General features: G+C 43.6%; 1 protein-coding gene across 1 annotated transcript in view; it reads left to right on the top strand.

Annotated features, from left to right (window-relative positions):
• The window catches only part of eda (ectodysplasin A), an 80,509-nt gene extending 55,415 nt beyond the window's left edge, over positions 1 to 25,094 (top strand). Inside the window, exon 7 of the mRNA XM_078546175.1 lies at positions 23,758 to 25,094. Within this exon, the coding sequence (XP_078402301.1) occupies positions 23,758 to 24,003 (246 nt within the window). The 3' untranslated portion in view covers positions 24,004 to 25,094. The remainder of the gene's footprint in view (positions 1 to 23,757) is intronic.
• The last annotated feature ends 1,985 nt before the right edge of the window (positions 25,095 to 27,079 follow it).

Raw genomic sequence — 27,079 nt, 5'->3', positions numbered from 1 at the left:
GGGCGGGGGGATTCCCTGAATCTGGGCCTGCGCTCTTTCGCGCATGCGCGCAAAGGAGTGCAGAAATCCCCCTGAGGCACAGAGGTACCTCAGGGAGATCAGTTTAAGGTTTTAAAATTTAAATAAAGGGGGAAAAAATCTTTTAAAACACGTCCCTTCATGTGACAGTGTCACTTGAGCTGGGACATGTCAATGAATTTTTAAAATAATTTTAACAGAATTTTAAAACACTTCCTGAAACCTCATCCCGCCCGTGGATGAGGTTTCATGAAAAGTGCGAAGGCCGCCTGGGCTCTTCGCCTGCCCACCAACCTTAAGGTTGGACGGGCAGCTCATTTAACTGTTTAATTAGTTTTTAACAGGCCTTAATAGGCCTTTGACTTGGCTGTGTGCCCACCCAACTGAAAATCTAAATGACGCGTGGTGACGTCAGGATGCCCGCCCAACGTCACCGCGCATCATTTTACCCCTCGGCGAGCAGGCCCCATCCCCGCTCACCGACCGGAAAATGCTGCCTCATGTCATTGATACAAAAGCAAAACACTACAGATGCTGGAAATCTGAAATAAAAACAGAAAATGCAGGAAATAATCAGCAGGTCAGGCAGCATCTGCAGAGAGAGAGAAACAGAGCGTTTAATGTTTCAGGTTGATGACCTTTTGTTCGAACTGGAAAATGTTAGAGGTGTAAAAAATTTTAAGCAAGTACCAAAGGAGGTGGGTGTGTAAGGGGGAGCAGAACAAAAGGGAAGGTCTGTGATGGGATGAAGGGCAGGGGAGATTAAATGACAAAAGGAAAGGTGCAAGGCAAAAGGAGATACAAACATACAAACTAGGAGCCGGCCACTCAAATCTCCAAGCCTGCTCCACCATTCAATAAGATCATGACTGACCTGATTATAACCTCATGCCTACCCCCGATGACCTTTCACCCCCTTGTTAATCAAGAACCTTATCTAGCTCTGCATTAAGAAGATTCAAAGAACCTGTTTCCACTGCCTTTTGAGGAAGAGAGTTCCAAAGACTCCAGACCCTCTGAGAGAAAAATAATTCTCCTCATCTCTGTCTTAAATGATCAACCCCTTATTTCTAAACAGTGACCACCAGTTCTAGATTCTCCCACAAGAGGAAATATCCTCTCCACATCCACCCTTTCAAGACCCCTCAGGATCATGAGATGGTAGTGGAAGAAATAAAGACACAAAAGATGGGTCTAGAGGAGGTGTAAATGGAAATTTTTCCATTACTTATTAAAGGTACAATAGCATGAACTGTGACAATGACTACCTGTTATATTTATATGGGAGCAGTTATGAATTATACAGAGAACAATATGGAATGAATGGCTTGTTACACTGAAAGGGTGATTAATATGAACTGTAGAGAGAAATGCACAGAGAATGGGGAAGGTGATGTAAGGGTTGAACAATATGTTATATAGCAGGGATGAAATACTGTCTCTACAATATGCAGGGTTTGGATGCAAGGTCCACATTTCGGTCTGATATTATGCTTGATCTCTTCAGTACTATTCTCAAATGTTATGCCATTTCACTTTATTGAAGCTCAAGAAAGAGCAGGTTATTCGCATGTACGGAGTTCAAACCCTGCTGCAAAGCAGTCAAGTAATATTATACTAGCAACATCCCAACTACTTACATCAGGTTTTGCTGCATCAGGCTGCACTGTGGTAAGCCTTTTAATACATTATAGCAATTCATTGATCTTCAGTGAAACCCTCAATCAGCATGTCATACTAAGGCCCACATTTTCTTTTTGGTCCTCCCATTGCTGATGATCCCTAACTCCTATTTGTGCAAACTTTTTTCAGACTACGGTAAGTGACCACACCAGGGGATGCAATTCCCCATCAACAATATCAGCCCTTTCTCACAAAATGGAGTTTGGCTTGAGGCAAACATGATCATCGAATCATAGAAAGTTGACGGCACAGAAAGGGGCCACTTGGCCCATCGTGTCCGTGCCGGCCGTAAAAAGAGCCACCCAGCCTAATCCCACTTTCCAGCATTTGGTCCGTAGCCCTGCGGGTTTTTGCACTTCAGGTGCATATCCAGGCACCTTTTAAATGAGTAGAGGGTTTCTACCCCTTCTACCCTTTCAGGCTGTGAGTTCCAGACTCCTGCTACCCTCTGGGTTAAAAATCTTTCCTCATCTCCCCTCTTAATACTTATGCCAATCATTTTAAATCTATGCCCCCTCGTCGCTGACCTCTCTTCTAAGATAAATATGCCCATCCCATCCACTCTATTTTGGCCACACAATTTTGTATATCTCAGTCAAATCTCCCCTCAGCCTCCTCCTTTCCAAGGAGAACAACCCCAGCCTATCCAATCTTTCCTCATAGCTGTAATTATCTAGTCCTGGCAACATCCTTATAAATCTCCTCTGTGAAATCCTTTCTGTAAAGGGGTAACCAGCCTGTACGCAGTATTCAAGTTGTGGCCTAACTAATGATTTATACAGTTCCAACCTAACCTCCCTGCTCTTATATTCTATACCTCAGCTAATCAAGGAAAGGATTCCATATGTCTTCTTAAGCAGCTTATCGACCTGTCCTGCTGCCTTCAGGGATCTGTGAACATTCACTCCAAGGTCCCTCATTTCCTTTACGTATCTCAGTATTCTCCATTAATTGTGTAATCCTTTGCCTTGTTTGACCTCCCCAAATGCATCACCTCACACTTCTCCAGCTTGAATTCCATTTGCTGCTTTTCTGCCCACCTGACCAATCCATTGATATCTTCCTGCAGTCTATAGCTATCCTCTTCACTATTAAACACACGGCCAAATTTTGTGCCATCTGCAAACTTCTTGATCATGCCCCCTACATTTACATCCAAATTGTTAATATAGACCACAAAACGCAGGGGACCTAGAACCGAGCCCTGTGGTGCCCCACTGGAAACAGCCTTCCAGTCATAAAAATACCCTTCAACAATTATGCCTTGTTTCCTGCCATTGAGCCTGTTTTGTACCCGGCTTGCTACATTCCCCTGGTTCCCATGGGCTTTTATTTTTTAACCAGTCTGCCATGTGGGACCTTGTCAAAAACCTTGTCAAAAGGAGCTGTTTTTGAAGGTAGCGTCATCGGAACAGATGCGATGGAGGCGAAGGAACAGAGAGAATGGGATGGAGTCCTTACAGGAAGCGGGGTGTGAGGAGCTGTAGTCGAGGTAGCTGTGGGAGTCGGTAGGCTTGTAATGGATATTGGTGGACAGTCTATCATCAGAAATTGAGACAGAGAGGTCAAGGAAGGGAAGAGAAGTGTCAGAGATGGACCATGTGAAAATGATGGAGGGGTGGAGATTGGAAGCAAAATTAATAAATTTTTCCAGGTCCCGACGAGAGCATGAAGCAGCACCGAAGTAATCATCGATGTACCAGAGAAAGAGTTGTGGGAGGGGGCCGGAGTAGGACTGGAACAAGGAATGTTCCACATACCCCATAAAGAGACAGGCATAGCTGGGGCCCATGCGGGTACCCATAGCCACACCTTTTATTTGGAGGAAGTGAGAGGAGTTAAAAGAGAAATTGTTCAGTGTGAGAACAAGTTCAGCCAGACGGAGGAGAGTAGTGGTGGATGGGGATTGTTCGGGCCTCTGTTCAAGGAAGAAGCTAAGGGCTCTCAGACCATCCTGGTGGGGGATGGAGGTGTAGAGGGATTGGACATCCATGGTGAAGAGGAAGCAGTTGGGGCCAGGGAACTGGAAATTGTTGATGTGACGTAAGGTGTCAGAGGAATCACGGATGTAGGTATCGCATCTGTTCCGATGACGCTACCTTCAAAAACAGCTCCTCTGACATGTCCTCCTTCTTCCTTAACTGAGGTTTTCCACCCACGGTCTTTGACAGGGCCCTCAACCGTGTCCGGCCCATATCCCGCGCATCCGCCCTCGCGCCTTCTTCGCCTTCCCAGAAACATGATAGGGTCCCCCTTGTCCTCACTTATCACCCCACCAGCCTCCGCATTCAAAGGATCATCCTCCGCCATTTCCGCCAACTCCAGCATGATGCCACCACCAAACACATCTTCCCTTCACCCCCCCTGGCGGCATTCAGTAGGGATCATTCCCTCCGGGACACCCTGGTCCACTCCTCCATCACCCCCTACTCCTCAACCCCCACCTATGGCACCTCCCCATGCCCACGCAGAAGATGCAACACCTGCCCCTTCACTTCCTCTCTCCTCACCGTCCAAGGGCCCAAACACTCCTTTCAAGTGAAGCAGCATTTCACTTGCATTTCCCCTAACTTAGTCTACTGCATTCATTGCTCCCAATGCGGTCTCCTCTACATTGGAGAGACCAAACGCAAACTGGGCGACCGCTTTGCAGAACACCTGCAGTCTGTCTGCAAGAAAGACCCAAACCTCCCTGTCACTTGCCATTTTAACACTCCACCCTGTTCTCTTGCCCACATGTCTGTCCTTGGCTTGCTGCATTGTTCCAGTGAAGCCCAACGCAAACTGGAGGAACAGCACCTCATCTTCCGACTAGGCACTTTACAGCCTTCCGGGCTGAATATTGAATTCAACAACTTTAGATCTTAAACTCCCCCTCCCCCCATCCCCACCCCGTTTCTCCCCCCTCCCTTTTTTTTCAATAATTTATATAGATTCTTCTTTTCCCACCTATTTCCATTATTTTTAATCTGAAACTAAAACTTTGTTAGTCTTTCCACCCCACCCCCACTAGAGCTGTACCTTGAGTATCCTGCCTTCCATTCTTAATTAGCACTTTTCTTAGATAATATCACCACCTTCAACACCTCTTTGATCCTTTTGTCTGTGACATCTTTTGATTATCTGCTCCTATCACTGCTTGCTTATCTCCACAATCACCCCACCCTCAACTTCTCTCTCCCCCCGCCCCCCACCTTAGACCAGCTTATATTTCACCTTTCTCCTAACTATACTCAGTTCTGCCGAAGGGTCATGAGGACTCGAAACGTTAACTGATTTCTTCTGCACCGATGCTGCCAGACCTGCTGAGTTTTTCCAGGTAATTCTGTTTTTGTTTTGGATTTCCAGCATCCGCAGTAGCTTTTAGCTTTTTGTTTTTATTCATTAAGAACCATACCAATCTTTTTGATCTTTTATGGGCCTACCCTTTCCTTAGTTATATTTTTACTCTTAAGGATGAAGATTTACATGTGACAAAGGTTTACATATGATGAAGGTTTACATGTTACAAAACTCTGCCTGTAGATTGTAACCTCAACTACTGCAGGGCTAAGACGAACGTCCAATACTGGAATGATAAACTTGTCTTCTCAATCATAGAGTGTGTTTCTGGCCATTCAAGTTACACCAAGTATAGGTATTATAGGTCAACAACAACTTGCAGTTTATTAACATCTTTAATTTAGTAAAGTGTTCCATGGTGGGTGACAGGAGCATTATCAGGAAAAAAAATTGATAGCGAGGCATATAAGCAGACATTAGTAACTAAAAGCTTATCCATGGTTGATGATAAACACAGGGGTCAGTTACTGCTCTTCTTTATAGACTTCTTCTGCCATGGAAATTATTTCCTGTCGTAGAAGCATATAAACAGCCTTCCTGCCAAGTTCTTTTGTATTTTTTTTTAAGAGCATATCTTAGCTTTTCCCCTCTTCCATCTGTCCCTTTTATGGTCTTACAAAAGCAGAATAATGCTGACGCTGAAAATCAGAAATAAAAACATAAAATGCTGGAAACACTCAGCAGGTCTGGCAGCATCTGTTTTTTTTTATTAACGGGATGTGGGCTTTGCTGGCTGGGCCAGCATTTATTGCCCATCCTTAGTTGCCCTTGAGAAGTTGGTGGTGAGCTGCCTTAAACCATTGCAGTCCATGTGGTGTAGGTACACCCACAGTGCTGTTAGGAAGGGAGTTCCAGGATTTTGACCCAGTGACAGTGAAGGAACGGCGATATATTTCCAAATCAGGATGGTGAGTGACTTGGAGGGGAACTTCCAGGTGGTGGTGTTCCCATCTATCAGCTGCCCTTGTCCTTCTACATGGTGGTGGTCATGGGTTTGGAAGATGCTGCCAAAGAAACCTTGGTGAATTCCTGCAGTGCGCCTTGTCGATGGTACGCACTTCTGCTACTGTGTGTCGGTGGTGGAGGGAGTGAATGTTTGTGGATGTGGCGCCAATCAAGTGGGCTGCTTTGTCCTGGATGGTGTCAAGCTTCTTGAGTGTTGTGGGAGCTGCACTCATCCAGGCAAGTGGGGAGTATTCCGTCATACTCTTGACTTGTGCCTTGTAGATGGTGGACAGGCTTTGGGGAGTTAGGAGGTGAGTTACTCATCGCATGATTCCTAGTTTCTGACCAGCTCTTGAAGCCACAGTATTTATATGGCTAGTCCAGTTTAGTTTCTGGTCAATGGTAACCCCCAGGATGTTGATAGTGGGGGATTCAATGATGGCAATGCCATTGAACATCAAGGGGCGATGGTTGGATTCTCTCTTGTTGGAGATGGTCGTTGCCTGACACTTGTGTGGTGTGAATGTTACTTGCCACTTGTCAGCCCAGGCCTGAAAATTGTCCAGGCCTTGCTGCATTTGGACATGGACTGCTTCAGTATCTGAGGAGTCGTAAATGGTGCTGAACATTGCGCAACATCAGCGAACATCCCCACTTCTGACCTTATGATGGAAGGAAGGTCATTGATGAAACAGCTGAAGATGGTTGGGCCTAGGACACTACCTTGAGGAACTCCTGCAGTGATGTCCTGGAGCTGAGATGGCTGACCTCCAACAACCATAGCCACCTTCCTTTATGCTAGGTATGACTCCAACCAGCGGAGAGTTTTCCCCCGATTCCCATTGACTCCAGTTTTGCTAGGGTTCCTTGATGCCACACTTGGTCAAATGCTGCCTTGATGTCAAGGGCAGTCACTCTCACCTCACCTCGGGAGTTCAGCTCTTTTGTCCATGTTTGAACCAAGGCTGTAATGAGGTCAGGAGCTGAGTGGCCCTGGCGGAACCCAAACTGGACGTCAGTGAATAGGTTATTGCTAAGCAAGTGCTGCTTGATAGCACTGTCGATGACCCCTTCCATTACATTACTGATGATGGAGAGTAGACTGATGGGGCGGTGATTGGCCAGGTTGGATTTGTCCTGCTTTTTTTGTACAGGACATACTTGGGCAATTTTCCACATAGCCGGGGAGATGCCAGTGTTGTAGCTGTACTGGAACAGCTTGGCTAGTGGCGTGACAAGTTCTGGAGCACAAGTCTTCAGTACTATTACTGGAATATTGTCAGGGCCTATAGCCTTTACAGTATCCAGTGTCTTCAGCCATTTCTTGATATCATGTGGAGTGAATCGAATTGGCTAAAGACTGGCATCTGTGATAGAGGCAACCAGAAGAGGCCGAGATGGATCATCCACTCAGCACTTCTGGCTGAAGATTGTAGCAAATGCTTCAGCCTAATCTCTTGCACTGATGTGCTGAGCTCCTCCATCATTGAGGATGGGGATATTTGTGAAGCTCCTCCTCCAGTGAATTGTTTAGTTGTCCACCACCACTCACGAATGGATGTGGCAGGACTACAGAGCTTAGATCTGATCTGTTGGTTGTGGGATTGCTTAGCCCTGTCTATCACTTGCTGCTGTTGCTGTTTGGCATGCAAGTAGTCTTGTGTTATAGCATGACCAGGTTGACGCCTCATTTTTAGCTATGCCTGGTGCTGCTCCTTGCATGCCCTCCTGCACTCTTCATTGATCCCCTGGCTTGCTGGTAATGGTAGAGTAGGGGATATTCCAGGCCATGAGGTTACAGATTGTGTTCGAGTACAATTCTGCTGAAGACCTACAGCGCTTTATGGATGCCCAGTCTTGAGTTGCTCGATCTGTTTGAAATTTACCCCATTTAGCACAGTGGCAATGTCACAAAACACAGTGGAGGGTATCCTCAATGTGAAGGCAGGACTTTTGTCTCCACGATGACTCCACGATCACTCCTACCCATACTGTCATTGCAAATGCATCAGCAGCAGGCAGTTTGGTGAGGATGAGGTCAAGTATGTTTTTCCCTCACCACCTGCCAAAGACCCAGTCTGGCAGCTATGTCATTCAGGACTCAGGGTGGCTCGGTCAGTAGTGGTGCTACCGAGCCGCTCTTGGTGATGGGCATTGAAATCCCAGGGGGTGGGAGGACTTCAGAGCACATTCTACACCCTTGCCACCCTCAGTGCTTTCATTGAATTCAGATTCCACCATCTGCTATGGCAGGATTCAAACCCGGGTCCCCAAGTATTACCCTGGGCCTCTGGATTACTAGTCCTGCGACAAGACCACTACGCCACTGCCACCACTGTGAAGAGAGAAACAGCGTTAATGCTTCAGGTCGATGATGACCTCTTCATCAGAACTGAAGAAAGGTCCGAAACCTTAACTCGGTTCCTTTACACAGATGCTGCCAGACTTGCCTTTTATGGTCTTCTCAGATAGACTATGCACCTATTGTTAACAAGGGCAAGCCTTCTCTCACTATCCTTAACCATGTCACTTCTTACTCACATACTTTTTCCATGTCATTTTTTTTTTCCAACAATAACCTACATTTGTATCATGTTTTTAACATTGTAATGCTCCAATACACTACACTGGAACATTATCAAACAAAATATAACACCAAGCTTCATAAACATGTATTAGGACAGGTGACCAAAAGCTGGGTCAAAAAGGTGGGCTTCAGGGAGTGGCTTAAAGGAGGAGAGAGGGGTAGAGAGTCAGAGATTTAGGGAGCAAATTCCAAAATTTGGGGCCTAGGAGGTTGAAGGCAAAACTGCCAATGGTGGAGTGATCAGAAATGGGGAGGCTAGAATTGGAGGAGTGCAGATATCTCTGTAATCTCCAAGTTAGAGAGATGCAAGGCCATGGGTTGATTTGAAAACAAGGACAAAAATTTTAAAATTGAGCCATTGCTTGACTGGGAGCCAATGTAGGTGAGCACAGAGGTGATGGGTGAAAAGAACTTGGTGCAAGTTAGGATATGGGCAACAGAATTTTGGACGGATCTGTTTTCCAAAGTGCATGACTTGTGTTGTTGGGTTGATATCACAAGCAAAACAACAGGGAGCATCAAAATCCTAGCCTCCGTCCAGTTAGATTGGAAAATAGCAAATGTAACTCCTTTAATCAAAAAGGGAGGGAGACAGAAAGCAGGAAACTACAGGCCAGTTAGCTTAACTTCTGTCAAAAGGAAAATGTTAGAAGCGATTATTAAAAATGTTCTAGCAGGGTACTTAGAAAAGTTTAAGGCAATCAGGCAGAATCAACATGACTTTGTAAAAGGGAAATCATGTTTAACCAATTTATTGGAGTTTTTTGAAGGAGTCGCACATGCTGTGGATAAAGGGGAACTGGTGGATGGATTGTACTTAGATTTCTAGAAGGCAGTTGACAAGGTGAAAATTCAAAGGTTATTGGGAAAATAAAAGCTCATGACATGGTCTGTAACATATTGGCATGGATAGAAGATTTGCTAGCTAACAGGAAACAGAGAGCAGCCATAAATGGGTCTTTTTCTGGCTGGCAGGATGTGATGGGTGGTGTTCCACAGGGATCAGTGCTGGGACCTCAACTTTTTACAATTTACATAAATGACTTGGATGAAGGGACAAATGGTATGGTTGCTAAATTTGCTGACAACACAAAGATAGGTATGAAAGTAAGTTATGAAGAGGATGTAAGGAAGCTACAAAGCGACATAGATAGGTTAAGTAAGTGGGCAAAGACCTAGCAAATGGAGTATAATGTGGACAAATGTGAAATTGTCCATTTTGGTAGGAAGAATAAAAAAGAAGCATATTACCTAAGTGGTGTGAGATTGCAGAGCTCTGAGATTCAGAGGGTTCTGGGTGTCCTAGTGCATGAATCACAAAAGGTTAGTATGCACATACAGCAAGTAATTAGGAAAGCTAACAGAATGTTATCATTTATTTCGAGGGGAATTGAATACAAAAGTAGGGAGGTCATGCTTCAGTTGTACAGGACACTGGTGAGACCACATCTAGAGTATTGTGTACAGTATTGGTATCCTTATCTAAGGAAAGATGTAAATGCATTAAAAACAGTTCAGAGAAGGTTTACTAGACTAATAACAGGAATGGGCAGATTGTCTTATGAGGAAAGGTTGGACAGGTTAGGCTTGTATCCACTGGAGCTTAGGAGAGTAAGAGGTGACTTGATCGAAACCTTTAAGATCCTGAGGGGTCTTGACAGAGTGGATGTGGAGTGGATGTTTTCTCTTGAGGGAGAATCTAGGACTCGGAGTCACAGTTTAAAAGTAAGACAAGATGAGAATTTTTTTCTCTCGGAATCGTGAGCCTTTGGAACTCTCGTCCTCAAAAGGCAGTGGAAACAGAGTCATTGAATATTTTTAAAGCAGAGTTATACAGATTTTTGATTAATAAGGGGGTGAAAGGTTATTGGGGTAGGCAGGAGATTACAATCACATCAGCCATGATCTTATGGAGTAATGGAGAAGGCTTGAAGGGCCTAGTTCATATGTTTGTATGGTTTATAGCTTAAGAGGAATAAGTTTAAAATGGGATCATCAATTATAATTTCTGGAAGATGTTTCTGGGAAAAAAGTTGTCATTCCTTTGCTTCTTCTGTGATTCAAACTATTCCAGAGAAACTTTTTCAGTGGTTACTTTCCTCACTGTACACTTTCCCATCACTTTCTGGCATCAAACATAGACCCATTTCCAGGAACATGCATGTTGACTCATGCAGTTTACATCTCCATTAGAAAATAGTCTACTGTTTCCCCCAGGTGCCTGGGTTTTCTCTAATGTAGCCAAGTTCAGTGACTTCAGAAGCATTTTAGAATTTGTCGCTTGGTCATACAGAACGTGAGCATTGCTGAAAAAAGAGACACTGTCAAATCTTATCATCTTGCACTCATCAGGACATATGCAGGAATGCCAAATCTCAAAGAGAGTACAGTTTATACTGGATGAGAAAAGGGTGGCAAGTCAGCTCTGATTGGTTGAGGCACTGCCATGGAGAATATACTAGGGACGTATTGTCCTCCACACGTGCCATCTTCCACATCCAGGCATTGCACCTTCTTTGAATCAAACAAAAGTGTGGGGGACATTAGCTCCCTGGTACATTGTCCAAGTGAAACTAGACTTGCCAACCAGTCAGCACCCTTTTCTCATCCAGTATAAATCGTTGCTCCCTTTGAAATTTGACATTCTTGCATCTGTCCTGGTGAGTGCAAGATGAAAAGAGTTGACAGCATACCTCTGTTTCAGCAATATTTTAGAATTAATTAGCCTTAACTTCTGAGAACTTCCTAATACTTTGCATTTGAACTTTCTGGGTATTCTGTAATCCTACAACATGCAAAAAAAAAGGACACATGTTTTGGAAAGTAAATCTTCCCCTGCTGAGGATGTTAACTCTTGAGAGTCAATTATGGTATCTCCTAGTGGTCATCTTCTAGTGATCATTCTCATTTATGAGCAGGCTAATCGACTGCAGGATGCATGGAAGGCAGTTTTGATCATGTGTTCACCTAAGACCCACACATGTGCCGCCTGAGCATTGATCACTGCGTAATGGTCATAGAAATTGAGGAACATAGGAGCAGGAGTAGACCATTCAGTTCCTTGAGCCCACTCCACCATTCAACTTGATCACGGCTGATTGTCTACCTCAACGCCATTTTCTCGCACTATCCCTTGATGTCAATAGTATCTAGGAATCTATTAATCTCTGTCTTGAACATATCCATTGACTAAGCTTCCACAGCCCCCTGTGGTAGAGAATTCCAAAGATTCACTACCCACTGAATGAAAAAATTTGTCCCCCTCTGAGTCCTAAATATCTTGCCCCTTACTCTGAGACTGTGCCCCCTGATTCTAGACCCCTCCCCCCCCCTCCCCCGCCAGGGAAACCATCTTTTTCTGCATCTATCTTGCCTAGCCCCTTAAGAATTTTTAAAGTTTCAACGAGATCACCTCTCATTCTTCTAAAATCTAGAGAACACAGGCTTAGTCTCCTCAATCTCTCCTCAGAGGACAATCCCACCATCCCAGGAATTAGACTGCTGAGCCTCCACTGCAATCCCCCTATGGGAAGTATATCCTTCCTTAGGTAAGGGGACCAAAACTGTATACTGTACTGCAGGTGTGGTCTAACCAAGGTTCTATACAGTTTAAGCAAAAAATCTTCAAATCCTCTTGTAATAAAAGCCACCATACCATTTGCCTTCATAATTGCTCGCTGAACCTGCCTGTTAGCTTTCAGTGACTTATGAACAAGAATACCCAGGTCCCTTTGGGCATCAACACTTCCCAACATCTCACCGTTTAAAAAATACTCTGCACTGCCATTCCTCCTATTAAAGTGGATAATCTCTCACTTGTACACATTATATTCCATGTGCCATGTTCTTGCCCACTCACCCACTTGCCCACATCCCCTTTGAAGCTTGTTTACATCATTCTCACAACTCACATTCCCACCTAGTTTAGTGTCATCCGGAAACTCGGAAATATTACAATTAGTCCCCAAATCCATGTCATTGATATAGATTCTGAACATCAGTGGCCCAGGTACTGATCCTTGTGGTGCCCCACTAATTACAGCCTGCCAACCTGAGAATGACCTGTTTATTCCTACTCTATGTATTCCATCTATTAACAATCCTCAATCCTTGCTAGTATATTATCCCTATCCCACGTGCTCTAATTTTGTTTACTAAGCTCTTGTGTGGGACCTTATCAAAAGCCTTCTGAAAAGCCAAGTACACCACATCCACTGGTTCCCCCTTCTCTATTCTCCTAGTAACATCCTCATAAGCTCCTACAGGTTTTCAAACATTAAAAGGCCCGTAGCTCCCCACTTTCTCTCTCCCTCTTTTCTTAAATAGTGGGGTTACATTTGCAACTTTCCAATCCACAGGCACTTTTCCAGAATCTATAGAGTTTTGAAAGATGATCACCAAGACGTTCACCATCTCTACAGCCACCTCTTTCAACACTCTAGTATGTAGATCACTGGGTCTCAAGAATTTATCAACTTTCAGTCCCATTAATTTCTCCAGTACTACTTCTTAATTAATGCTAATTTCTTTCAAATCCAAATTCCCACTAGTCTCTTGGTTCTCTATTATTTCTGGGAGGTGTTTTGTATCTTCCTCTGTGAAGACAGACACAAAGTAATTATTTAGCTTCTCTGCCATTTCCCTATTCCCCATTATAAATTCCCCTATCTCAGCCTGTAATGGATCCACATTTGTTTTTGCTAATCTTTTCCTTTTTACATATCTATAGGGGCTTTATCAGTCTGTTTTTATGTTTCTTGCTCGTTCACATTCATAGTCTGTTGTCCCTTTAGTATTGCTGACAAAAGAGACATGTCAAAACATTTGTCTTGTACTCATCAGGACACTTCACAAGAATACCAATATAAGGGGGAAGCAACAACTTATACTATATGTGAAGAGAGTGCTGATTGGTTGGCAAGTGGACTGTGATTGGTAGAGGCATTACTATGGAGAATGCACTAATGATGGTGACTAACAAGTTAACTGCCAATTGTCCTGATGAGTGCAAGGTGAAAAGCTTCCACGGATCTCTTTTTTCAGCAATTCTCACGTTCTGTACTATCAACCGACTATTCTCCCTTTCTTTATCAGTTTCTTGGTTCTCCTTTGCTGAATTCTAAAATGCTGCCATACTTTCTAAGGCTTTCTACTTTTTTGGCAACTTTATAAGCCACTTGCTTTGATCTAATACAACCTTTAACTTCCTTTGTTAACAAGGTTGAAGTAAGCTGACCAATTTCCCTATCCCGAAGGTCTAAGTCCTATAATTGTGCTGTGGCTGAGATCAGGAACTTTACTGGTCTCTAATGATCAGCTATTCACTGGATAAACAAGGCGGGGTGGGGGACACGAGTTTCTCTGTACGTCTTAATATTTTTCGCATCTACAATTGTATCTATAGATGCAGTACAGTCTGAACAGCCAATAATGTAGAATGGAGAAAATGTGTACTGAACAGCATGGGGAAAAAATTACCTTGATATAGTGCCTTTCATGAATGCAGGATATCTCAAAGCACTTTGCAAGAGATATTTTTGATTTTTTTTCCATTCATGGAAGTGGGCATTGTTGGTAAGATCAAGGTTTTATTTTCCACCCCTAATTTCCTGTGAGAAGGCAGTGATAATGAGCAGTTTTCTTGAACCACTGAAGTCCATGTGGTGTTGGTAAAGCCACAGTGAGCTTTTCATAGTAGCTATTGATACAACTGAGTGACAGTTAAGAGTCAACCATATTGTTCTGGACCTTTAGTCACTTATAGGCCAGACCGGGTAAGAATGGCTGATTTCCTTTCCGATAGGACATTAGTGTGTCAGAAGGGTTTTTACGATAATCCAATTGTTTCATAATCATCATGACTGACACAGGCTTTCTTTTCCAGATTTATTTCATTAACAGAATCTAAACTCCCTAGCTGCCATGGTGGGATTTGAACTTGTGTCTCCAGAACATCGATCCAGGTGTCTGAATTTCTAGTCCAGCAATGGCAGGGCCCGCTCACCGACACGTAAGATGATGCCGGGATACGTCGGGCATCCGTCTGACATCACCCCGCGTCACTTAGATTGTCAGTTCGGCGGGCAGCTGAATCGGCTGCGCGCCCGCCAAACTATCAATGGCCTATTAAAGCCATTAAAAAACCAATTAACGCGATTGATGGACCTGCCTGTCCAATCTTAACGTTGGTGGGCAGGCCGGGAGCCCAGGCGGGCCTCGGAAAAAGCATGAAACCTCATCCACGGGCGGGATGAGGTTTCATCAGGGTCTTTAAATTTTTACGAAAGGTTTCAATAAAAGTTATGGACATGTCCCAACTCACATGACAGTGTTTTTAAACCTCTTTATTTCAAGTTTTACATCGGAGACAATTTCCCTGAGGCAGCACTTAGCCTCAAGGAGATCTGTGCGCTCTTTCACGTGCATGCGCAAAAAACCACACTCCCGGCTGAGGAAATCCCCCCCGCCCACACAGGGAGCGCATAGCGCTTCCTGGCACACGTCAATCTGGTTGGGCCTTAATTGGCCAGCCCACTTAAAATGGCTGCGTGCCCCCAACCAGGGGCACCGATTGGGGGCCCGCCCCCCAGCGCCCGCTCCCACTCCTGCTCTCCACCCCCCCCCCCCCCCCCACCCCAATGGGGGGAAAATGTTGCCCTGAACTTTTTTGACTTGGAAGTGAAAACCAAACTGGTCCAATGGCGACTTGTACATTTCATGCAGCTGTGTAGGACATTATATAAAGGGAAGAAATCAGTACAAAAAATCCATTGCACAGAATAGGTTAAGTGGTATGGCCTAATCATTACTTTTCAAAGGGATATGAGCACAAACAAGGCTTGCTGTTCTTAAATGCCAAATCACACCTCTTAAATCTCTAAGCGACTGTAAACAATTAATAGTTTACTTTGCAGTGCAGACGCTATTGTTGTGAGGACAGTAAAATATAGGACCCAGTAAAACCACAATGGATCCACCAGCTTCCTGAAATTACCTCTTTTATAGCAGAGATTAAGCAACTCGCTCAAACTGCACTTATTTTGTTAGAGAGCAGGGAGAGATAAAGGCTCTTTTTTTTAATGAGAAACAGATGCCCTCTGGATAGGAGATAGTTGATGATGAAAATAATGCCGCTAATAGGAAACAACTTGCAACTCATTACCAGGCTTATCTGGGAATACTGCTGATCTCGGACCCTGACAGAAACTGGACATAATCCAGAATGTGTTTAATATCTTTCAGACAGATCAAAATAATCTCCCAGTAGATCACTTCAGCACAATTCAAACCGCTTTTTGCTGAAGGTATTTATTGTTTAAGTCAACCTTTGAAAGAAGGTAGGGTCCTCCTTTGGTCAGTAGCTGATGAATGGGAGAGTGTCACAGGAAAATCTGACCAACTTTCCATTTCATGATCCTGTGCTAAATTGCCTGACAGAATAACAGAAATGACCTTTTAATCTTTTTTCAGAAGAAAACGTACATAAGGGGTGTAAGAAGCCATTTAATTTTCTTAAAATCAATGGCAGCTATTCTCATACATGAGAATAATCTAAACTTTAGCATGGCCTGACCCAGTGACCCAAAGGCTTCTGAATGTAAGCCTCTGGTCTAAGGCAGTAAGTAGTTACGTGGGCTTTTAACATAAGATATAAATTGGGCATAAACATATGAAGCGAGAAATACAAATGTTGAAAGTGGGGAAAAAAAAGCGGTGTATTTCTCAGGGCATGGGGGCAGGGTCCTCATATAATTTAGAATTCCATCTTGCCCTGGAACTCCCTCGACAAAAATATAATCCAATTTCCTCAATGGTTTAATGAGTAAATGCACTCTCGGGTATTGTAATGGCCCATATATTCCCAGTCTCTGCTATTAGCTGATTCATGCCAAGACCGCTGTAGCAATATGTTCCATGTTAGTTGTGACTGGCTTAGGAGCAATTACTGAGACGTAAGGGTGTCTGAACTGTAACTGGTTCACTGGATAACAAAACTGTATGCAGATAAATATAATTAGATGTTACTCAGTCTCAGCCAAGAGCATAAAAGTAAAAAACTGCAGATGTAGAAGGGTCATGAGGACTCGAAATGTCAACTGTGCTCTTCTCCGCCGATGCTGCCAGACCTGCTGAGTTTTTCCAGGCACTTCTGTTTCTGTTTCAGCCAAGAGCATTCTCTCTCTCGACTCTCAATCATGTGCCTCATACAACATCATATGGGCGGTACTATTTCTGTCATCCCACACATTAACCCTTTCAACCCTGATCACCCTGATACTACATCTCCTCCCCATGTTTTTGTCCACATATATTTTACATTTATATTTATATACTATCCCATCTTCCCCCAACTCTCTGACTTCATAGATTCAGTCTCTCTCTCTCCAGTCTCTCTCTCTCTCCTCTCCCACTCTCTTTCTCTCTCTCCAGCTCTCAGGTCTCCCTCTCTCTCCCTCTCCCTCTCTCCACACTCTCTCTGCCCAGTCTCTCTCTTTCTCCAGGCTTTCTCACTGTCCCCACCCTCTCTCTCCCTCTCCACTCTCTCCCTCTCTCTCCACTCCCTCTCTCTTTCTTTCTCTCTCCACTCCCTTCCTCTCTCTCTCTCCTCTCTCTCTTTCTCCAATCTCTCTCTCGCTCTCTCTCTTTCTCTTTCTCAGGATGTCCCTGTCTCCACCTACTGGGACCAAATTGTGTGCTGTGCTCACCAGGTTATGATCCCAAGCCTGCTGTACAACGAGGTCCCACTGAGGTGTGTGTCTGTGTTGGTGGAATATGTGGGTGAGTGGTGTGACGGGTCTTCTGCTGTGGTGTCCTCTGGTTGCTCATCCAAGGTGTTGTGCCCACTCCTGCACTTAGTACAATGGGGGGAAATTCCACCCAAGATTTCTCCCGTTCCTTCTTATAGAACCTTCTGAAGTATGTACTGAAAAGAGATTATCATCTCTTTGGATAATTACTCCTTTTTTGTCTTGATCTCTTATCTGGATCTTTCTCTCTTTGCTGTTACACTTCCCTTGCTCACCTTTCTCGCTCTCTCTCTCTTCGTTGGATTTTGTGGGCTTATCCCTCGCTTTGCATTTCATATGTCCCCTATAAATGTCTGTTGCCTGGTTCCTTTTGATGGTTTAGTCTGTCTTTATTTACATCTGGAGTGATGATTCTTTGTAGCCTCTCATTTGTGAATTCTTTTCTGGTCTGGGACTTCTATGTCTGGGAATAATTGTTTAGGTAGAATATGAAGCTGTGAGGAAGCCACTTGATCAGCATCTTGCTTTTTCTCAAATTCCAGTAACCCTGTTGTAGCAGTAAGGTCAATGTCTTCCAATATAGATAAGCTGGACGTTGTATGGTTTGGTTCTGTCTCTAGTTCTGGACTTGTTTGACTGGTAGCATCCTTGACTACCACTTTTTGTAGATGGATAGGTGCAGATGCACTTACAAAACTGTTGGATGAATGTGGTATTGTACCAGTGTATTCTGTCGCTTGTGTCTCACGTTCCACCTTCTCAGCAGAATGACAAAATAGTTCACTACACCTTTGGTGAGAACTCTCCAAATTCTCTCTCTCCTGGACCTCTTCCTGGAAAAGGGCTGGATTATTGACCTCTGTGAAGAGTGTCAAAAAATTAGTGCTGAAGTCCCGAAGTCCCAATCCAGATCTGCAGTGCTTTTGGACAGATTGAGGGGCTCAGATTTGTTGTCATTCTTGAATGCTTGTTGATCGATGTCCCCCGCTGTCTTGATGGGATTGAGGTCTACACAGACGTTTCAGCCTAGAAGAGTGAATCCCTGATTGTGAAGGACATTTAATGTTTCCAGTCTCTGTTGCCCCTTGTACTGGAGTGCTGCCTACATTGTTACCTTGACTTGTAGTTTGATCCCTCCTGAACCATATAACTGGGTTTCAGTTGGCTTCAGGCATTCTGTTACTAGCCACAGTTCTTTGTATGATAAGGCTGTTACACTTGCTCCTGCATTCAGTTTGAAATTGGTGATATGTCCATTGACACAAATATCTGCATTCCAGAATGTGTATCTGGGGCCTTTGATCTAGCCCAGGAAACATTTTTGTTCCTCTTGTTGTTGCGATTCCTCAATTTCATTGATGGCCTTGCGTGTGATGATTCTCTCGTTATCCTCTGTATATCTGGAGGTTTTAGTTCTGCACATCTTCCCAAACTGTCCAAACCTTTTGCAGTGAAAGTATTCTGCAGTGTTTCCAGGACACTGTTCATGCTTTGTTGATTTTTTGAGTCTCCCTGCCTCCACTTCTTCTAAGGAACAGCTTTTGGAGTTCTTCAGACGTCCTTCTGACGTCTTCAGCTTTTCAGCCCTTTTCTCAGGTCAGACTTGCAAACTTGTTTATAGTTGACCTTTCAGGGTCCTTCACAGCTGCCACCATGATGTATGTTGGTTATGACTGGCTAAGGAATGATTGCTGGGACATAGGCATGTCTAAGCTGTAACTTGTTTATTGAATAAACATAACTATATAGAGACATACATGACTAGGTGTTACTCAGTCTAAGCCATGAGCATTCTCCCTCTCGACTCTTGGTCGCGTGTCTCTTACATCACCTTGTAGGCAGTACTGTTTCTCCAGTCCCACATATTAATCCTTTCAACCCTGATCACCCCACACCCTACAGAATACTGCAGTTAACCTCAGTATTCCTGGTCAGGGAGAGGGTTGAGGTGGGGAAGGATCCCTGTCCAGTGACTCCTGCTGGAAAGTACACATGTACTGTCATTGAATAGAGATGGAATTGGGCTAATCCCTAACTCCCTCCACTGTCAAATAATCTGTCATTCGTTCACTAACTCAACTCACAGATGAAGAGCGGTTACTTGAGTGAGCACTGCTGGTATCAATTGGCCTGTATGGCAATGGCATTAAATGCCTCGAAGATGAAAAGAGAGAAATCAATGAAAATTTTACAGGTTGTTGGCAGAAGGGAATGAGTTGTACCTTGTCTAATTAGGGCTGCCAAGCTACTGAGTTGGAGCCAAGATTCTGGCATAGTGTAATAGGTCATAACCTCAGGTCAATTCAGTATTCTGTATCCGGTTTGTCATTGTCAGCAGCTTCTGCCTGTCCTACAATCCCACATCCCCGCGCCTCTGCACCACCAACCCTGCAGTGATGGATTGTTCTAACCCTGTTGCAGAGAAAACCCAATTCTTTGTTTCTACGCTATACAGAACCGTGGTACTGATGGCAATTGTTGTGAGACTCTGCAGGGTCCAAGTTCAACATACCGCTCTCAGAAACCGAGCAGGTTAGTTATCTGCTCAACCCTGCCCCTTCTCCACTGCGTGCGATCTTAATCTGCTGGGAGAGTGGACCTAGGAGGAAAAGAAGTGCTTCAACCGGCCATACGAGAAAGGTCGCGAACTCCCCTTTCTTTGAGACAATCCCAAAAAGCCCTCCCAGCCACTTATTTATCTGGAAACCAAGGACAGCCTAATCATCCTCCCACTCCTATTCCAGTGACATGAAGACAAGGATCCATGGGCAAAATCTCCCAAGGGCTTCCCCCTGCTGCTGCTTTGGAGGGATTTCTCACTGGAAACCAACTTAAAATACCCAACACCTTTGGCAAAAACAAAGCTATGTGGTTGGGCCTTTGGTGATCTTCGAGGCTAGGACTGGACCAAGATCACAGAGTTGCTGGCAAGTAAGCAAAGCCTCTGTTTATGCAGGAACGCAGCCTGCTGCAGCTGCACCTCAAATATCTCCATGGCTCCAAATGCTGTTCCAGACAACCAGGGATCTTCACACATTGCATCTGCTGCCAGTGGAGCTGTTACAGATAGCCTTGCCTTGCTGAAACCTTGCATACAATAAATAAAAGCCAAAGGCAGTAATCCTTACTGAAAGTGTGCATGCATGGGTGTTAAGATCTGGGTGGGTGTGGTATCTGTTGTGAATTCATGTCAAGGCCATTAGTGTGATGCAGAAGAAAGACAATGTCACATAGAACTGTACAACTAAGCAGTCGATACCATCAGGATCTTCCTATCTTTGGAACCTCCTCCAGCCTTACAATTATTATTTTTATTCATTTACAGAATGTGGGCTCCACTGGCTGGGCCAGAATTTATTGCCCATCCCTAGTTGCCCTTGAGAAGGTGGTGGTGAGCTGCCTTCTTGAACCGTTGCAGTCCATGTGGTGTAGGTACACCCGCAGTGCTATTAGGTTTCTGCGTTCCTCTAATTCTGGTCATTTGAGTACCCCTGACCCACCGTTGACCTCCCTTCACATGTCTAGGCCCAAAGTTCTCAAAATTCCCTCCCTAACCGATCTGCTTCTCTACCTCACTCTCCTTTGAGGCTCTCCTTAAAGTCTACCTCTTTGACCGAGCTTTTGATCATCTGATTTAATGTAGCTCAGTCAAATTTTATTTGATAACATTCCAGTGAAGCGCCTTGGGATGGTTTACTATGTTAAAGGCGCTATATAAATGTAAAGTTACATATGTTATGATTAAAATGGGAATGGAAGAAGAAGATGAATTTAAAAAGTAATATGTTAAATGATTGTGGGAGCTGGTGACCTGCTTACTCTCATGAACAATAGTGCATAACCTGAGTTGGAAAGCCACAAAAGGCACGTTTAAACATAGAGGGTGTGGATGAAGATAATGTACTCTTATAAGTTACAAAAAGCATGACAGCAAGGCTGCTTACACACCATCTTGACCCTAGGAATAATCCGCATCGCTGAAGAAACCAAAAAGAAGAGGGGGGAAAGTGCACACTATTGTAACTGACCCTTGTATTTATCATTAGCAGTGAATGAGATGGTGTCAGACTACACTGTTTAAATTGAAAACAGCAACTGCAGGGAATGTTGGCAAACCTTGCAAAGATTAAGCTTGGAACTAAACAAGAAAGAAGCAAATTTATGCCTAGTTGATCTGCATACACTGTTTGATCTTCTTGTGGTCTGTTTTTCATAACATATTTGTGTTCTCTAGGATTTGTGATTCAAAAGCTTGCTGTCGCTCTGACTGGTGTTGATTTTAGAAAGTCAATCATTCCAATATATACACCATTTGATCTGGCAAAACCTGAACCCAATATTTGGAGATCAAAAATGTCTGATCCTCTAGGATGCAGAGGGTTAGCGGGTGGGAACACTGTGACTCAGTGACTCAGTAGGACAGGGGTTTATACCTCCAATTTTCCATAAATTCCAGGTGCTCCCCAGTGAGAACACGGATAGGCGCCATATTCCCAAGCTTCTGTCCCAAGCTCCAAGAATTTGTCATCACAAGGCATGAAAGCGCATGGAGCCATTTATCAGGCAAGGGGAGGATTGGCAAGGAGAGAGAAATAAACGCACGTGGATTTATGTTTCTTAATAACTTTTAATCAAAAGTAATTGACAGAGATTTGGGAGTATGTTGCTTTTCAATGTTACTCAACTGCTTCTCAAAGGGATGTGGGCCAATAGGTAGTAATTCTGGTGAAGTTCATGCAGTAAAAGAAAAATTCACCAGTCGTTTTCCACATTTAATGTAACTTTCAAACATTTTCATTGGGCCTTTGAGGGAGGGAGCATGAAGAGAAAGTTACAGACATGCAGGGGTTTAGGGAAAGTGCTGCGAACAATAAAGCGATGGACAGTTTTTGATGGCAGAGCATCTTGGCCACACTCTGTGAAGCTGACTCCATAAAGTCCTGTTTCAGTCACCTGCACCATTACTCCAGCCTTTAAAAACCTTCTCAACATTCAGCTTTTTGACCAAGCTTTTGGTTACCGCTCCTGACACCCCCTACCATGACTTGCCAGCTATTTTCCAACGATGCCTTGGAACAATTGTTCCCTTGCAAGCTAGCCACCACATAAAAGCAAGTTGTTGTTAATCTTTGAGTTACTCACAGGAGCATGTCTTTGAAAAATAAGGTACTTCTTAAAAAAAAAAGACACAAACAGGATTTGTGAAATTATTTGACCCCAATTCTGTTCTTGTTTTGCATTGAGATGAAAATTAGAAGTGATCTAACTGTAAGAATGATAGTTTCCTGTGTGTGTATCTGTGTGCACACACTTTGCACATTTTAATTCTAATTATTTTAAAAGATTTGGTCCTGGCGGGCCACATTAAGACTTGGTGATGATTCTAGTCTGTAGCATGCACTGAGCATTCGTAAGTGAAGTGACGAACTGCCATCTCAGAACTGCACAGAGCTGTTGTCTCTCTGCACCTACCCAATCAATCTGGGATGCTATTGTCCTTCTCAACATGAATGTCTCATTCATAGTGAGTAGCTACAGCAAGAGAGAGTTCTGAGCCTATGTTTAGAGGGTGTCATGCTGTGTTCCAAGTAGGTGGAATGTGTCTCAGTCCCACAGAGAAACAATTTTCTATTTAAAACAAAACAGGAAAATTGAGTGGAAGAACTCAAGGTATTCCATTCCCAGACTCTGACATTGCTCAGCTTGACAAACACAAAATTAGGAGAGAGACAAACATCAAAATATCGATAAAACAAAGCCATTGCCATCTGTGTTCCCTAAAGGCCAAAATTATATATCTGAGTAGTGGGTGAAATGTGCCACATGCTTTAGAGGTGGTTTAACACTCGTACACTTGCAAAGTGAGCTTTACAATAGCGGAAAGGCAGTTTAAGGAATGATGGGGGAAGGCAGGAATGCTGGTAAATGGTGTTTAAGCACTTCTTATTGAGAGAGGGATAAGTCACATGCAAGTGGCCTTCCAGCAATCAGTCACAAAGTACTGTTTCTGAAAGGTAATCATCGCGCTCAGGGAGTGGTGTAACTGGTAGGAAATTGTGTGGGCTGCTTGTTGAATGAAGCAGAAATCAGATTGTCCATTTAAGGGTAATTTAAGTTATTTGTTTTCAATTTTAATTAATCTGGGTGGTTATTTTCTTTTCCCTAATTCCCTTAGCGGGACTGATTTTATGTCACTGCAAAATTGGCATTTGGTACCCTGGCCAAAGATCTCATTTCATTTAATGGATGTAGCTGTGTGCGTTTCCTTTAGCTACACGTGGAGATCATTTTCCCTCCTCTCCAATACACCCTCAAAGATACGAGGATATTTCTAATGGACTTGAGAAAGTTGTTTTTAGACACAAAAAAGTGCAACTAGTTAAAAAGCCCTAAACATTAGCCGACCAAATCACATCTTCACTTTTCTCATCCCAGGTTTACTACATTAACTTCACTGACTTCGCAAGTCACGAGGTGCTCGTGGACGATAGGCCTTTCTTGCAGTGCACACGCAGCATTGAGAACCGCAAGTCAAAGTTCAACACTTGCTACACTGCAGGTGTCTGCTTACTCAAGGCGAGGCAGAAGATCGCAGTCAAGATGACGTACGAAGATACCGTCGTAAACATGAGCAAACACACAACTTTCTTTGGAGCAGTGAGACTAGGCGAGTCTCCATAGAATTCGGCTCTGTGGGACTGCACATACATGGGGGATAAAAACTGACAAGAAGGTACCCTGAAAGAGATCGTCCAAGAATGAAATTGAAGTACAGCGTTTGGGTGGAGGGGTAAAGAGGTAAAGGTCCCGAGATTTCGGAGAGAAATTTCTTTCATTTATCCAAATCGAGTAGATTCCCTTTTTCCTGACTTGTACTTGTGTGAACAAGCATGACTTGTGTTGAGTTGCATTTGGAAATCACCAGGACTTGCACAAGTCTGTCAACCATGTTACAAACTCTGTCATCTGTTTCTCCTGATGTGTTAACAACTCCATTGCATTGCTAATGAGTTGATTTCCCCAGTCCCTCATCCCCAGTCGGCTGGAATGATTCAGTTCATTCTGCAACACCCATGTTGATTTAATGTTGGACGTTCAACTGGTACTGATGGTATATGTTGCTGCTCGTGTTTTTTTTTGCAAGCGTAATGGACCAAGGACATGCAAACATTAAGAGAAGGAAGTGAGATGTCCTTCATGTGGATGAATGGAGAAAAGCAATAATAACCCCTGTTATGTGACTAGAAATATGGGAGAATCAGTTGAGTAAATTTCATTTAAGCATAGAGGAAAACCCATTAAAATGCTGCATGAATGAAGACAAGAACTGTCTATTGGAGTGCAGTTAAAGTTTGGCATGCAAGTCCTGCACTATGGAATACCCTACTGCTTGCAATTTTGCACCTTTTATATAAGCATGCTTTATGACAAGGGATTTAACTTCGAGGGGTGTTAATTAAAAGAAAAGTTAGACCCTGATGAAATACATATTTAAAGGGAGCACTGCCTTGGTGCAAACATGTTCAGCAAAGCGTTCTGTACAAACGCGGGAGGCAAAGATGCAAATAGCATCAAAATATATTGGGGCAGGTTTTCAGCTTTCTGCTTGGAAATGCAAATCAGGATGTTTCCATCATGGGCAAACTAGCAATGCTAGTTTAATGCTTAGACAGCAAGCTGAAATTCTTTCCCCATCTGTGATATCACTCACGTACTAAGCTACCATTATAACTATGCTAAATATGACTTCCTTTGCAGCTACGAGAGGGAGGGAGTAGACCATAAGACAGAGGGGCAGAAGTAGGCCAGTCAGTCTGCTCCACCGTTCAATGAGATCATGGCTGATCTAATAACCCTCAACTCCACTTCCCTGCCTTTTTCCCATACCACCTTGATTCCCTTACTAATTAAAAATCTGTCTTTCTCAGCCTTGAAGATACTTAACGACCCAACCTCTACAGCCCTCTGTGGTAAAGAATTCTGCAGATTCGCTACCCTCTGAGAGAAAAAATTCCTCCTCATCTCTGTTTTAAATGGGCGCCTCCTTACTCTGAGATTATGCCCTCTGGTCCTAGACTCTCCCACAAGGGGAATCAACCTCTCAGCATCTATCCTGTCAAGCCCCCTAAGAATCTTATATGTTTCAATAAGGTCGTCTCTCATTCTTCTAAACTCCAATGAGTACAAGCCCAACCTACACAACCTCTCCTCATAAGAAAATCCCTCCATCCCCGGGATCAGTCTAGTGAACTTTCACTGGACTGCCTCCAATACCAGTATATCTTTTCCTAAATAAGGGGACCAAAACTGTTCACAGTATTCTAGGTGTGGTCTAAAGAGTGCCTTGTATAGTTTTAGCAAGACTTCCCTATTTTTATACTCCATTCCCTTTGAAATAAAGGCCAACATTCCATTTGCCTTACTATTACCTGTTGAACTTGTATGTTAGCTTTTTGTGATTCATGCACGAGGACCCCAAATCCATCTGTGCTGCAGCTTTCTTCAGTCTTCTTCCATTTAAGTAATATTCAGCATCTCTATTCTTCCTGCCAAAGTGCATAACCTCACATTTTCCCACATTATATTCCATCTGCCACATTTTTGCCCACTCACTTAACCTGTCTATATCCCTCTGTAGACTCTTTGTGTCATCCTCACCACTTGCCTTCCCACCTATTTTTGTCACCTGTAGACTTAGCGATAGTACATTCATTTCCCTCATCCGAGTCGTTAATATATACTGTAAATAATTGTGGCCCCAGCACTGACCCCTGTGGCACTCCACTAGTTACAGGTTGCCATCCATCCAAAATGCCCCCCATATCCCAACTCTCTGTCTTCTATTAGTTAGCCAGTCCTCTATCCATGCTAATATACTACCCCCAACACCATGGGCTCTTATCTTATTAAGTAGTCTTATGTGTGGTACCTTATCGAATGCCTTTTGGAAATCCAAATATATTACATCCACTGGTTCCCCTTTATCTATCCTGCCGGCCACCTCCTCAAAAAATTCTAATAAATTTGTCAGGCATGATTTCCCCTTCATGAAGCCATGTTGGCTCTGTTTGATTATATTATGCATTTCTAAATGCGCTGCAGTGGATGTTTGGGATCCCTGGATCCCAAAACATGAAAGGTGGTCATGATGTAAATAACACGTTTTTTTCATATCGCAAATGGAAAGCTAGAAGTAATGGTTTGTCAAACGTTTTCTTGGATGGAAAAGTGCCTGAGTACTTGTCCTTCCGAAAGGTGCTTCTTTCCTAGAAACAGGGTGCTAAGTTCAGTTTGTGGCTGCCACGTAATGGTTCAACATGTTGGCCTGGATTTGCAGCCAGCATAGCAAAGGAACAGTGCTCACCACAGACCTCTGGGGAGAAAAAGCTGCCCACGGAGTTTTAGCAGGTTCTGGAGAGCAGAATTCCTCTATTCTGGCATCCCTTTGAATTTGGCACCTTATAGAGGGGGATCTGGGGCATTCAGGAGCAGGGCAGGCAGGCTGATAGCCAATCAGATTGAAGAATTTTACAAATGCTAAAGCAGGAAGTGAAAAAGCAGGGATTACAAATCATAATTGTACAGAAAGTAAAATAAAGATTAGGCACACACATTGGATTAAGGAAGAAACCTAAACATTAGAACATTTCTTTTAAAACTTAATACTTTTCTAAAAAAAACTCTGCAATTTTTAAATGTTCTTCAGAGGGAATTAGATTGCAATTGTAAATTGCAAGCAGTTGAAGTTCATGACAAA

The sequence above is a fragment of the Cetorhinus maximus genome, chromosome 8 (genome assembly GCF_964194155.1).
Source record: "Cetorhinus maximus chromosome 8, sCetMax3.hap1.1, whole genome shotgun sequence".
Lineage (NCBI taxonomy): Eukaryota > Metazoa > Chordata > Chondrichthyes > Lamniformes > Cetorhinidae > Cetorhinus > Cetorhinus maximus.
Note: the sequence above shows the minus strand (reverse complement) of the source record. Positions and strands in the feature narration are given on the sequence as shown.